This window comes from Acinonyx jubatus, chromosome A2 (assembly GCF_027475565.1).
Source record: "Acinonyx jubatus isolate Ajub_Pintada_27869175 chromosome A2, VMU_Ajub_asm_v1.0, whole genome shotgun sequence".
NCBI classification, from domain to species: domain Eukaryota; kingdom Metazoa; phylum Chordata; class Mammalia; order Carnivora; family Felidae; genus Acinonyx; species Acinonyx jubatus.
Window position 1 is genome coordinate 12,778,303 of NC_069383.1, and position 14,538 is coordinate 12,792,840.

At 38.5% G+C, this 14,538-nt stretch overlaps 1 protein-coding gene across 4 annotated transcripts in view; it reads right to left on the reverse strand.

Moving 5' to 3' along the window:
- The window catches only part of MGAM2 (maltase-glucoamylase 2 (putative)), a 108,282-nt gene extending 97,148 nt beyond the window's left edge, over positions 1-11,134 (reverse strand). For 3 of the 4 annotated variants that reach the window (XR_008296572.1, XR_008296573.1, XM_053217978.1), the window contains exons 1-3: positions 10,863-10,952; positions 6,538-6,643; positions 2,275-2,354 (exon numbers count right to left, since the gene is read on the reverse strand). Coding sequence is in view for 2 of the 4 variants with exons in the window: in XM_053217978.1 (XP_053073953.1) it covers positions 2,275-2,354; positions 6,538-6,643 (186 nt within the window). In the remaining 2 variants the exon portion in view is untranslated. Of the gene's footprint in view, positions 1-2,274; positions 2,355-6,537; positions 6,644-10,862 lie in introns of all 4 variants that reach the window. The other variant, XM_053217977.1, reaches the window with a different exon arrangement.
- Between the last annotated feature and the right edge of the window lie 3,404 nt (positions 11,135-14,538).

Genomic DNA, 14,538 nt, shown 5'->3' on the forward strand with positions numbered 1-14,538 from the left:
AAGGGAAAGGAATAAAATCTACATATATACAACCTTTATGATAAAGTCATAAGTCACAACCAAGCAGTGTTCAAATAGCTGATATTCTTGTGTTAGCTACTCATAAACATAAAAAAAAATCTATGTTTTTAGCACCTGTTCATTTGGGTGATTTGTTGCCAATACATGATTTTAGAGGGCTTTTGTTATAACAAGTCACTTGAGTTCTACAAGTGAATCAATCATCCATATGTGCTTGATGGCCTCTATTCGCAAGGAACACATAGTCCAGCCCACAAACATTTACTCTTCCCATGGCTATCCTTGGAGTCACACTTATGACACATTTAGCAACACTGGGAACTCCCCCTCTATTCTGGATTTTAGACCCCATGAACCAACACTCTCTTAGTTCCTCCTCCTCTTCACTTTACCCTATCCTCCTTTCCCCAATTCCACAGTATTGCTGTTTATCCAAATAAGGCAAGAAAGAAATAAGTCCAAATAAATCATAAGCCCACAATCCACTTTACCACCAACCTCTTCCCACTTGACATACTTATTTCCTTTATATAAAACCAATGAGAACAAGATAGTCTCTTCAACAAGTGGTGTTGGAAAACTGGATGGTGACATGCAGAAGAATAAAACTGGACCACTTTCTTACACCACACACAAAAATAAATTCAAAATGGATAAAAGACCTAAATGTGAGACAGGAAACTATCAAAATCCTAGAGGAGAACAGAGGCAGCAACTTCTTGGACCTCGGCTGTAGCAACTTCTTACTAGACACGTCACCGAAGGCAAGGAAAACAAAAAGCAAACATGAACTATTGGGACATGATCAAAATAAAAAGCTTCTGCATAATGAAGGAAACAATCAGCAAAATTAAAAGGTGTCCTACGGAATGGGAGAAGACATTTGCAAATGACATATTGGATAAAGGGTTATTATCCAAAATGTATCAAGAACGTATCAAACTAAACACCCAAAAAACAAATAATCCAGTGAAGAAATGGGCAAAAGACATGAATAGACACTTTTCAAAGAAGACATCCAGATGGCTAGTAGACACATGAAAAGATGCTCTCCATCACCCATCAACAGGGAAACACAAACCAAAACCACAATGAGATACCACCTCACACCTGTCAGAATGGCTAAAATTAACAACACAAACAGCAGGTGTTGGCAACAATGCAGAGACAGGGGAACCCTCTTGCACTGTTGGTGGAAATGCAAACTGGTACAGCCAGTCTGGAAAACAGTATGGCTGTACCTCAAAAGGTTAAAAATAGAACTACCCTCCAATTCAGCAATTGCACTACTAGGTATTTACCCAAAGGATACAAAAATACATATTCGAAGGAATAGATGCACCTCGATGTTTATAGCATCATTATCAACAAGAGCCAAGCTAAGGAGAGAGCCCAAATGTCCACAGACTGATGAATGGATAAAGAAGATGTGGTGGATATACACAATGGAATATTACTCAACCATCAAAAAGAATGAAAACTTGCCATTTGCAATGTGGATGGAGCTAGTGAGTATTATGCTAAGTGAAGTAAGTCAGTCAGAGAAAGACAAACACCACATGATTTCACTCATATGGAATGTAAGAAACAAAACAAATGAACGTATGGGGGGAGAGAGAGTGGGAAAAAAACCATGAGAGACCCTTAAAGAGAGAGAACAAACTGAGGGTTGATGGAGAGAGGTGGGTGGGTGATTGGCTAGATGAGTGATGGGTATTAAGGAGGACACTTGTTATGATGAGCGCTGGGTGTTGTATGTAAGTGATGAATCACTGAATACCACTCCAGAAATCAATATTGCACTGTGTGTTAATTAACTAGAATTTAAGTATAAATTTGAAAAAAAAATAACACATAGGGGAAATTATGAAAATGGGAATAGAAATAATATACTATAATGCAAAACTTAGAGATGAGGAAATACAATAGAATGATAGGAGTTCAGAAGGAAAACATATGTGTTCAAAGATCACTGTCTGTCCTTTTAGTGTCCACAGATTTATATACATTTATAAAGGGCTTTTTCTGATCACCTCAAACAGGCAAGAACACTTAACAAGCTAATCAACATGTGAATAGTAATGCTTTAGCAAAAATAACCATGCCAGCCAGCTATTGACAGAACAAACTGTTCTACTATCAATGAAATTCCTATAGAAATAAAGTCATTTTAACTGATAGATAGATAGATATAGATAGATGACAGATAGATAGATTCCAGTAGAACAATAGCAGAGAGCATATTTCTCTGACCTCTGTCACCACATGCCCAGGAACACAGTCTATCCTCTCTGATTCGGGGATATCTGGGCACTCTGGAACAAATGAACGACCTGCATAGGAATTAAAGGAAAAAGTTGAAAGTTTGTAGTGTAGTCACAATTTCAGAAAGGCTGCAGGCAAAGTTACAGACTTGTCAGCCAAATTCTCAGGTCAATGATCACTAGTAGTTGGTATCTATCTGTGCCTACAAGTGTTAAACACATTTGCTTTTTGTTTGGTTGCTTGTTATTGGATATAATTCACATGCCATAAAATTCACCCTTTTAAACTGTACAATTCAACTGCTTTCAGTTTTTTACCAAGTTGTGTTGCCAATCACCACTATTTAATTCCAGAACATTTTCATCCAAAAAGAAATCACATACCCATTCATGGTCACTTCCCATCCTCTCTTCTCCCAGTCTCTGGCAAACACTAATCTGTTTTCTGTCTCCATGGATTTGCCTATTCTGAACATTTCATATAAATGGAACCATAAAGTATGTGGTCATTAGTGTCTGTTTTTTTCACTTGGCATAATGTTCTCAAGGCTTATCTATGTTGCAACACATAACAATAATTCAGTCTTCTTTTTTTTATGGCTGAATCATAACCATTGTATGGATATAACACTTTAAAAAATCTGTTCCAAAGTTGATGTACATTTGTGCTGTTTTTTACTTTTTGACTATGACATAGAATTCTGCAATGAACATTTGCATACAGGTTTTTGTGTGAACATATGTTTTGAATTATAGATAGATAGATAGATAGATAGATAGATAGATAGATATAGTATAGATCTGGAAATGGAATTACTAAGTAATATGGTTGAGCTCTTTCTTTTTAACTTTTTGAGGAACTGCCTAACTTGTTTCCAAAGGGACTAAAATTCCAAAATTTTACCTTCCCACGAGCAGTGTGTGGGGGTTCCACTTTCTCCACATCCTCAACACTTGTTATTATAGACATTTTCCTGGGAGTGAAGAGTATGTGATTTTGACTTGCATTTTCCCAAAACTGATAACAAGTATCTGTTCATGACATATTGGCCATTTGTTGATCTTTTATGAAGAATGTCTGTCCAAATTCTACACTCATTTTAAAAACTGGATTATTTTTCTTTTAAGTTTTGAATTGTAAGATTTCTTTATACATCTGGATACAAGAATCAGATATGTTATTTGCAAATATGTTTCCCATCCAGTGGGCTGTCTTTTCACTTCCTTGATGGTGTCTTTTGAAGCACAAATTGTTTTTTTTTTTTTAAGTAAAATTTACCCATCTTTTCTTTGGTTGTTATGTCTTAGGTGTCATATCTAAGACACTGCTGTCTAACTCAACGTCAAAATATTCATAACTGTTTTCTTCTTAGAATTTTATATGCTTGGCTCTTACGTTTCAAATTTTGATCCATTTTAAGTTAATTTTCATATGTGTCGTCAGGTAGGGATTCAGGAGTATTTTTTTACATGTGGCTATCTGTTGTCTCACACATTTGTTTTTGTTTGTTTGTTTGTTTTTGCTTTTTTTCCCACTTACTTTTAGCCATCTATGAGGTAAACCAGGAAGATATTATAATCTCCATTTGAACAAAGATCCTCACTCAACGTTGGTTATTCTTCCTTTAGCCTTTATCACATTTGTGAGCCCCTCTCCCCCACCCATCAATGTAACATCAGAAGTAGGACCTGGTTCAGTAGGCTCCATGAGCCAGTCAAAGCCCAGAATTGCATTTGAGTCTTGAGTTAACAGTGGACATAATAGGTACCCTTTAGTGCCTTTGTTTCTATTCAAAAAAGACCTCAAAACAACTCTCCTACCTTTATGGCTCTACAGTTGTGTGTATATATATTTAAATAAAAATTTATTTTAAAATTGGATTGAAGACTTAAAAGTAAGACCCTTGAAACTGTTAAAACTCCTAAAAGAAAACATATGAGAAACACTTCATGAGATTGGTCTTGGCAATGATTTTATGGATATGATCTCAAAAGCATAGGCAACAAAAGCCAAAATGGACAAGAGGGACTACATCAAACTAAAAAGCTTCTGGATACCAAAGGAACCTATCAACAGAATGAAAAGTTAACCTAAGAAATGGGAGAAAATATTGGCAAACCTTCTATCTGAAAATGGGCAAAATTCTAAAATGCATAAGGTACTCCTACAACACAACAGTAAAACCAAAATGAAAAACAATAACTTGATTAAAAAATGGGCTAATGACTAGAATAAGCATTTCTCTAAAGACACACAAATGGCAAACAGAAAAGATGCTCAGTGTCACTAATCATCAGGGAAGTTTAAATCAAAACCACAATTACATATCACTTCACATCTTAGGATGGCTATTATAAAGAAAACAAGAGATATCTTGCTGGCTCAGTCAGTAGAGCATGTGACTCTTGATCTCAGAGTTGTAAATTTGAGCCCCATTTGGGATGTAGAGATTACTTAACAATAAAATCTAAAAAACAAAATAAAAGGTAGAAGTGTTGATGAGAATGGGAGCAATAGGAAATGCCTGTATGCTAATGGTGGGAATGCAAACTGGTGCAGCCACAGTGGGAAAACAGTATGGAGGGTCCTCAAAAAGTTAAAAATAGAACCACCATACGATCCAGCAATCCAACTTCTGCTATCAGCATGATTGAATAATTCAAAAGAATGGAAATAAAAATATCAAAGAGATATTAGCATTCTCATGTTTATTGTAGTGCTATCCACAATAACCAAGATGTGAAAACAATCCAAGAGTCCATCAACCAATGAATGGATAAATAAAATGTGGGGTGTGTGTGTGTGTGTGTGTGTGTGTGTGTGTGTATCAGAATATTATTCAGACATAAAATAAAGAAGGAAATCTGGTTATTTTCAACAACATGGATGAATCTGGAGGACATTGTGCTAAGTGAAATAAGCCAGTTACAGAAGGACAGACGCTGTATGATTCCATTTATAGGAGGTATCTAAAATAGTCAAATTCACAGAAGCAAAGAATAGAATGATGGGTGCCAGGGCCTGGGGGGAGGAGGAAATGGGGTGTTCTTAATCAACATGTATAAAGTTTCAGTTAGGCAAGATGAATAAGTTCTACAGATCTGATGTACAACATTATGCAATAACAATACTGTATCGTACACTTAAGAATCTATTAAGAGAGTAGACCTCATGGTAAGTGTTCTTACCACAACAAAAAAAAATTAAATTAAAAACCCTCCTTTTCAATTCATGTAAACATATCTTCCAAAAGCATCTCGAGAGAAGCCCAGCATATACAACAGTTAAAAGTGAAACTATTCTGCATGAATTAGAGTGTGATTTAGGGTAAAAATGCAGGTCTGCAGATGTAGTTTTATTTTAACTAAGAGAAACTACTTATTCATGTATATTGGATAGTAATATCATGGGACTTGATACTCAAAAAAAGTTTTCTAGGGAAAAGGTAGTAATAGGCTAAAAACAGTTTATATCCATGGTTTTCAAATCTTCTTTCAAAGACATAACTGTTCTTGGAAGGTTCCTAATGTTTACTGTGGACAGTGGTGAAAAGAGATTGAGTAGGTAGGCTCTGCTCTCAGCACAATTTCTTTTCAATGCACGCCTAACCTACATTTAGAAAGTGAACTTCATCAAGCAAAATAAACCTCAAATTCTGTTTTAATTAGGGCTAGGGTTTTGTATTACACACTATTATTTTATTATTTAGACTATCATGTGTTCATGAAGGAGAGGGCATTCTGTTTGAGGCTTCTGTGTGAGAAAGAACAGTTTCAAAGGTATTGATGAAGAAATCATAGTTATTTCAATCAGAATATGGGCTGGAAGCTAATTATAATAGATCTATTTAGGCCAAGTTAATCAGCCCTCAAGTTGCCTGTAACTTAATTTCCTTTTCCGTGATGTAATGGGATTGGGCACTGTTACCTCAACTGGTTCTTTCTCTTTGAAGGCTTCATGACTGGATTGAAGGACAGAAATCCAATGAGCCTAATTTTGCATCTTGTTAAATTTTTATCAAATGAGACTTTCATCAGAAGATCCTGAACATCACTATCATTAAAGCATTTGCTATAGAAAAAGAACACTTGTCTTTTGAAAATTGACTTAAATTAGTTGTGGATGTGGATTTTGAATAATGCAATGTGGTGCCATGCTGAAGAGTGAAGAAATATAATGATGGCTTTGGCAACCAGAGAGGACTTTCTTTACCAATCCTTCCAACCCCAAAGCAACAAGCATCTTCCTTACCTGAAGGATTTCCCAACACCAAAAGCATCAAGAAGATATCTAAGGCGAGTATAGTTAGGAAGAAGATGATCAGAAGGACTTCCAACACACTCAGATTCCTTGCCATCTAGACGGACACAGATAATGGCATTTAAGCAAACCACAAACCCCATCAATCCAAAAGATAGGCATCATGATTAGAATTTGAACTCATTTGCAGGATGACTTGATTATAAGCATTCCTCTTTATATAATCAAGAGAATATTGGTTTCCATCCATTACAGTGTTTACAATGAACTTTAGTCTGTGCGTCTAACACCTCTAAGCCTCCTGTCTTTTTTGTCTGCAGAGGAACTGAGTATTGTCCAAGGCAAGAATATATCAGACGTAAAGAACTGGAGGAAGGGAGGAGTGGAATGGAGTAGAGGAGAGAGATGAGGGTTTAAGGTGGCTCACAAAGCCCTTCTAGATGCCACTTTGATCCTCACACCCATCCTGGGCAGTAGAGAAGAGGGTACACTCAGGGAGGGAAAAAGTAAGAAAACCTGAATTCTAGTCATCTTATTCCACTTCCTATACCATGATGGTAAGGAGTTTAATTGTTCAGAAGTGACTAAACCTGTTAAGACTCTTGCAACAAAAATGAACCTAATTCTGATCTCCAGCACAATGCTTGTTTGCATGATCACAGCACACAAACCCATATAAATTTGGTGGCTCACAGTAGCCCTGTTGATCATGCATAGACCCATGTTTTAAAATATTTGGTGTATTAGAGTGTGTAATGAACTGGGAACCAAAGAAGTTCAATTCTTGTCCTGGCTTGCATACCAACAGATGGGTATTTTAGCTATTTGGATGTGCATTTCTCCATCTGCAAAATGAAGTCAGATTCTGGGGTTACTCTCATTCTTCTGCTCTAATTATAGTAAACCTCACATTATATCTATGCCTCACAATTCCATGACAGCCTTCACCATGTCATTCCTTGGCTGACTCTTTACCATCACTATGCTTCTTACTACCCCTGCATATTGGCTATTCCCTGGAACTTATCACCCCTCAGAATTGGTCCCCTTCTGAACTCTTAGCCTGTACTTCCTATTTCCTGGGCAGAAGCTCATGCCCTTTTACCTTCTCATTACACTGTTTCCTTATCCTTTGATCACATTGAGGCTTCTGTTGTGTTCCCTTCCCTCTTAATTTCTTAGTCCCACCTGGCTACCACCTTTCCCCGATGGAGGCCTCAATAGCTATTATTTCCCACATCTTCCTTGCTCCCTTATCTGCTAACTGAATCTATACAATGAAGCCATTGATCCAAACTTCTCCCTTCTGGGTTTATGCACTCAGCCCAATGTAGATGCCACTGGCTTCATAATCTGACAAATATGCTGAACCTTCATGCTGACTGACAATCTTGCCACTTTCTCTCATTTCTCTTAGGGGAAATTTCAAATATTGATCCTTGTTTTCAAGCTCCAACCTTTGTCACCTATGCTGTTTGCTACTCTCAGTCCAATCATCTCCAACATCACAAACAAAACAACTAGTTTACAGAAACTATTTCGTCTCCCTGCTTCTCAACCCAAGCTTTTCTATAAAAATTATCTACATCTAGATAAATTCTTATCCTTTCCCCTCTTCTCAGTGGAAGAGTTTTCCATCCTTTTGTCTAAGCATAACCCTTGTATCTATCCTATAGATCTCACACACTATGAATTTCTCAAAAATCTTATTCCACCAATTATCCTTCCTCTTTCTTGAATTATCAACCTTTCCCTCTGAATGTGTTCTTTTCCCCTCAAAAGTATATCCCAAGTCGCCCTAAACTCTGGTGATGATTCTGTGTTCTTCTCTAGGTACCATCATAACTTTCTTTTTCCTTCCACAAATAACTTTCCAAAAAGATAATTCCACCCTGCCTGTATTAGTTTCCTCATATAATACTGGCATGTCTTCTGTTTCCCGTATTCCAAGGAAACTCCTCCTGTCAAGGTCACCAGGGATTTAGCTGCTGAATACAATGGGCACTCTCTTAAACATCCAGCACTATCAACCACTTCCTCCTCTTTGAATTTCTCCATGGTTGGATTTTTTGATTATCATTCAATCTTGGTTTTCACCCATGTTTCTGGTTCCTCTTCAATTTCCTTTTAGTCCCTTGCTTCATTAACTATTGATATGTCCCACATTTTCTACATAGGTCCACTATCCTTTCTCCTTTAGCAAGCTCCACGACTCATGACTTCATATAACAGAGGACAACGTAATCTGTATTTCTAGCTCAGAGATTCAGATTCATGTGTGCAACCACCTATTAGATGTTTCACCTGGATGCCCCACACACTTCACCAAATTCAGCATGCTTAAACCTGCACTCATCTCTCCCCACACCCCAGTCCCAGCCTATGCCAATTCTGCCCAGTTGGCCTCTCCTAACATGATTAATATCTTGAAGAACAGAATCACAATTTTGTCAAAAACCTAAGTAAATTTTTTGACTCCTCTTTTTTTTTTTTAGTCCTTCCAGCCAGTCACCAGTTCAGTCAGACTCCTTTCCCAATATCTTTCAAATCTATTTCTTCCTCTCCATCCCTACTGGAAATATTTTAGTCAGGCCATCATTTCTGGCCTGAACTGTGACCACAGCTTCCTCCCGGCTCTCTGCTTCCTCTCTGCAGATGGATTGCTCTTTCTTCTGCACAAATGGGGTCATTTAGTTTTCCTCTATTCAAGTCCTCAGTGGTTTCCCAAATAAAATATAAATGCTTTAGCTTTGTATTCACAGGTCTTCATGACATCTCCTATGCCCGCTGCCCTGCCTCTTCTCTCCCCTATGTTCCAGCTATACCAAACCAACAACTGTGTAGTAATAATCTATAAATCCAGGTGAACAGACTTTCTAACTTTTTTTAAACTTCACCTCTCTTTTAACTTTGCATTTCCCTGTACCCCTGTTCTTCTCAGCCTTGGCCCAATGCCATGACCATTTCTGTAAGTATTTTCATACCTGTATAGCTTCATTTTTTTAGTTGAGACAGGCTTTGGTTAATGTGTAAAAAGACAAGCAAAAAAACACCTTAATTTTGAAATGGAGGTAAGGAGCAAGGATCTACAAATAATTTGCCACGGGTTTCAGGGAGTTAGGATTGAGGCTTGGGATTGAAGGTGGAGTTTATTAACTATCTTTTCATATTAGCCTAAATCAGGTATCTCTCCTCTAAACTCTTCAAAGGTTTACTCTAATCCCTGTAAGATATATATCATGTTATTATATTCCCATGATACCCCTACATTGAAGTTGACCAGGCATGCAACATGATGCCCATTTTATGTCAATGTTAACGAATTGTGCCTAACCATGGTTAGTGGTGTAACTGAGGCAAACACTGAGGCTCTGCTTCTTAAACCAGTCCTTGAGTGTTCTCACTCTCTCCACAATGTCTCCTGGACTGTAGAGCTTACAAATCTAGAGGCTGGATCTCCAATGGTGAAATTTCAGGCAGTGAAAGAAGTCTGAGAGACCCACCCCATGTGCTCACAGTACATGACTTTGTTTCTTATACACAGAGCCCATGACTCACTACCACAGCAAACACTCTATCTGTCACTCAGCTTCCCTTCTCCAAGCACTGTGTCTCTCCATGAGGAAACTTTGCTTCCCAGCCTCTACAAACCCAAGGCACATGCCTCTTCCACAGCTTCTGAATCCTCCCAGGGGAGCAGGCTCAACACCTCCCAGGGGAACAGGCTCTGGAAGTTCAGGATCCTCAGAGGACAACCCTAGGCATTTTCCTGCCTCAGGGACTACTGCCATCCTGCCAGGAAGTGGGTAGGTGGGGATTCCAAAAGGTAGAAAGTCTTTCCTACTCAGAAACCCTCCCTACCCAGAGCCACTTTTCATCAAACAGAATTTTAGAATAATTAAAATCCAGATTATGATTAAAAACCTTAATGATTGTATACCATTTCCCTCCCTGCCCAAAGAGATGCATTCATTGTACTTCTAATCCATGGCACTTTTAGCCAACTTCCAGAAGGAAGCTCCCAGTGAGAGTTTTCTCCCAGTGAGAGAGGAACATCTTGGATTCAACCCTCCCTGTCTGTTACACACACACACACACACACACACACACACACACACAATGTCTCCAGTCAGCCTGTGACTTCATGCACTATCTCATTCCCACTCCTCATGGTCTCTGGAAAAAGGAAGAAAATATCAGGTCCAAAAGAAAAGTGTGAGTTGTTCAGATCATTTTGCAGAGGAGACAGGGACATTTAAAAGAAAAAAGGAACACTACTTACTCAAAACACCACATGCATGGAGAAAAGTACTCACCTCATAGCCGTATCCCTTTATTTGCTATGTCTATCCCTTGGCGGTTCTTGAGGAGCACTGGGCAAAGGTGACTAGGTTGATGTAGCCAGCTTCTGCTACGATTGATTTATTGCCCTGTAAATTTGACGGTGATTGGAGGAGAGGAGGGTTTTCCAATTGACCATAAAATGGCCCTTGCTTTCCCTGGGACTTAGAGTGAGCTCCATTTGTTAATAAAAGAGGAAGGTGGGGTTTTATTCTAATAGTTATGCCTCTTCTGTGTTCCTGTTAATATCCAATTACTTTGCTTGTCACATTATACTTGCTTGACTGTCCATGTCGCCTAAAGAGATCAGGAGCTGGATCTTCACTTTTGTATCGGTGTCTCCTGTGCTTAGCCTAACATTCATAGATAGTTTTAAATATATGGCTATTCGTTGAATATGTAAGTGAAAAAACGAATAGCTTTTGCTTCACTACATTGTTCCTTTCTCCATTTTGCCACCCAAAGTTCTCTTGCATAACTCAGCTTTCCACTTTTTTCAAGTTGATTTATTTGAGAGAGAGGGAATGAGAGAGCGTGCACATGTATAAGCGTAGCAGAGAGAGAGAGAGGAGAGAGAGAATCCCAAGCACTGATGGTGCAGAGTCTCATGTGGGGCTCAGTCTCACAAGCCATGAGATCATGACCTGAGCTGAGATAAAGAGTTGGGTGTTTAACTGACTGAGCCACCCAGGTGCCCATCCATTAATTTGAATAAGTGTTCCCACCAATTATTATAAATAAAAGAAGCACCATTAAAGTAGAAATTATATAATATTGAAGTGAGAAGACACCTTCACTGGAAATTTATCATGCTCTTTGACTGATGGGTATTTAAAAAAAAAAAAACTTCTAATATTTAAGGAACTTTGCATCTTGGGAATTCTGCCTCCCCAAGGAAAAGGCTAGAAATTCTCTTTCACAATCTCCCTTTCAGCCAAGGTAGAGGCAACTGGCCTGTGCTGGGCCAATGAGGCGTGCCTGTGACCCAGAAGACGGTGGAGAGAAGGAGGTATCATGTGGCATCCAGGATGGTGAAGAGACATTGTTTCGGAGGCAGTAGGGACAGGCAACCTAGTGGCATCCTATGCCCAGTATTGAAAGTACAGGCTGCTGGACATAGGCTAAGGGCAATGGAACCCCCTACTTGGTAATAAGACTATTGTTCCTAGCCACATAGCCTACAAACCTGACACTCTTAGCCCTCTTGGACTTTCAATGAGTCACTAATATCTTCAAAAAAAATTTTTTTTTCTTCTTAAGCTAGCCAATGTGGGTTTTTATTGAAATATAATTCACATACCATGACATTTACCCTCTCAAAGTATACAACTCAGTGGTTTTTTGTATATTCACAGAGTTTTGCAACCATCACCACTATCTTGTTCCAGAACATTTTCATCATCCCAAAAGGAAGATATCACTCATCTGTGGTCATTCCCCATTCTCCTCTTCTCCATCCCTGCAACCACTGATCTACTTTCTATCTCTATGGATTTGCCTATTCCAAACATTTCATATAAATAGAATCATACAGTGTATGACCATTGGTGTCTGGCTTCTGTCACTTGGCATAATGTTTTCACAATTCCACCATGTTGTTGTAGGTATTAGACACCCTCAGGTATCAATACCTTATTTCTTTCTAAGGCTGGATCATATCATTATATCAATACATTTTGTTTATATACTTATCATTTGATGTACATTTGGGTTGTTTATACTTTTCGGCTATATGAGCAATGCTGCTCTGAACATGCATGTACAAGTTTTTGTGTGGATATATATTTTCAATTCTTTCGGGATATACCTTGGAGTGAAATTTCAGGATCATATGGGAGCTCCATTCTTAACTTTATGAAGAATTGCAGAACTGTTTTCCAAAATGTAAAATTCCAGGCAACATTTTACATCCCCACCAGCAATATATGAGAGTATATAGTATGTGTAGGAGACTGCATATCCTATATATAACAAAATATGAGGGCATGCCATCTTTTAATGGCATCTAAGATCCATAAGTAATATAGTAGACAGAGCAGTCCATGTTTCCTTCAAATGCTCAATGTATGGCAAGTACACACACATACACACACGCGCGCGCGCACACACACACACACACACACACACACAGAAACTTGGTTTCTACCCTGATTAACTTCAGAAATGAGATATCTACCTTATCTTTCATTCCAGTAGAACAGGGCCTTTGTTTGAAAATGTACCAGGATCTCACTTCAAGTTGGGACGATATCTTGGCAAGAGATTAGGAAAGGAGATTTATTGCTACACAAGGTCATTCTATTCTTTGTGTGATACTTTACTCTTGGCTCCTCATATCCCATGCTTATTTATGACATCATTTACATTACAGTGTTGACCAACAACCACAGCTAGCCTCCGTTTCCTGAAGTGCAGAAATAAGCTCACTTTGCCATCCCTTCTTGCTTACTAGCAACTGGAAGGTACTGGGTCACATGCTTGTGTCAACCAATGAAAAAGAGACATTTTGAAGGGAAAAAACAAGCATGTGACCAGTATCTTCCAGTTGTTTCTTAGCAAGAAAGCATGGCGAAGTTAGCTCCTGGCAGAACTTATAAAGTGATCAAAGCAAGCAGATGATTGAATGGCCGAGTCAGAAACCAACAATATGTATCACCCTTAACTTTCAAAGCACCATCCTCCAAGACAAGATGCAAAAATCTCAGTGATACTGCTGCATTGACAAGAAGGGAATGTTGCAGACACATATCTGCCGAGGCCCACACAGCCTTGTCTTTGTAGGTATTTATGTTAAGTAATGTTATAATAAGGATGCTTTTATTTTTTTTATTTTTTTTAACATTTATTTATTTTTAAGACAGAGAGAGACAGAGCATGAACGGGGGAGGGGCAGAGAGAGAGGGAGACACAGAACCGGAAGTAGGCTCCAGGCTCTGAGCCATCAGCCCAGAGCCCAACGCAGGGCTCGAACTCACAGACCGCGAGATGGTGACCTGAGCTGAAGTCGGACGCTTAACCGACTGAGCCACCCAGGCATCCCATAAGGATGCTTTCAATAAGAAATGGAATGAATTTCTTCCTCTTTTAGTGAAAGGGTTTCAGATGGCTGTTTCTTTATTTTGACATACCTACAAAGACATAAAGTGACATTATGTGATCTCTGGGGAAGAGAATATCTCAAAAAGACTCCAACCTTTCTGCTAATAGCTTGCCAGGAGTTACAAGTGTAGGTCCATGTTGCTGGGTCTGCCTCAAGGTAGCCACAAGTGTATATGGCTCCAGGTGTAGTCATTCTTACTTCTTTCCCAAGTTTTTATGTAAATTCCAGTTAGTTACAATACAGTGTAATATTAGTTTCAGGTGTAAAATGTAGTCATTCACTTCCACACAATACTAGGTGTTCATCATGACAAGGGTCCTCCTTAATCCTCATCACCTATTTCATCCATCTCCCTACCCACATTTTGTTTGTTCTTCACAGGTAAGAGTCTGTTTCTTGGTTTTCTTCTTTCTTTTTCCCCTGTGTTCATTTGTTTGGTTTCTTAAAATCCACACATGAGTGAAATCATATGGTATTCGTTTTTTCTCTGATTGACTTATTTTGCTTACATTGTACTCTCTAGCTCCATCCATGTCTTTGCAAATGGCAAG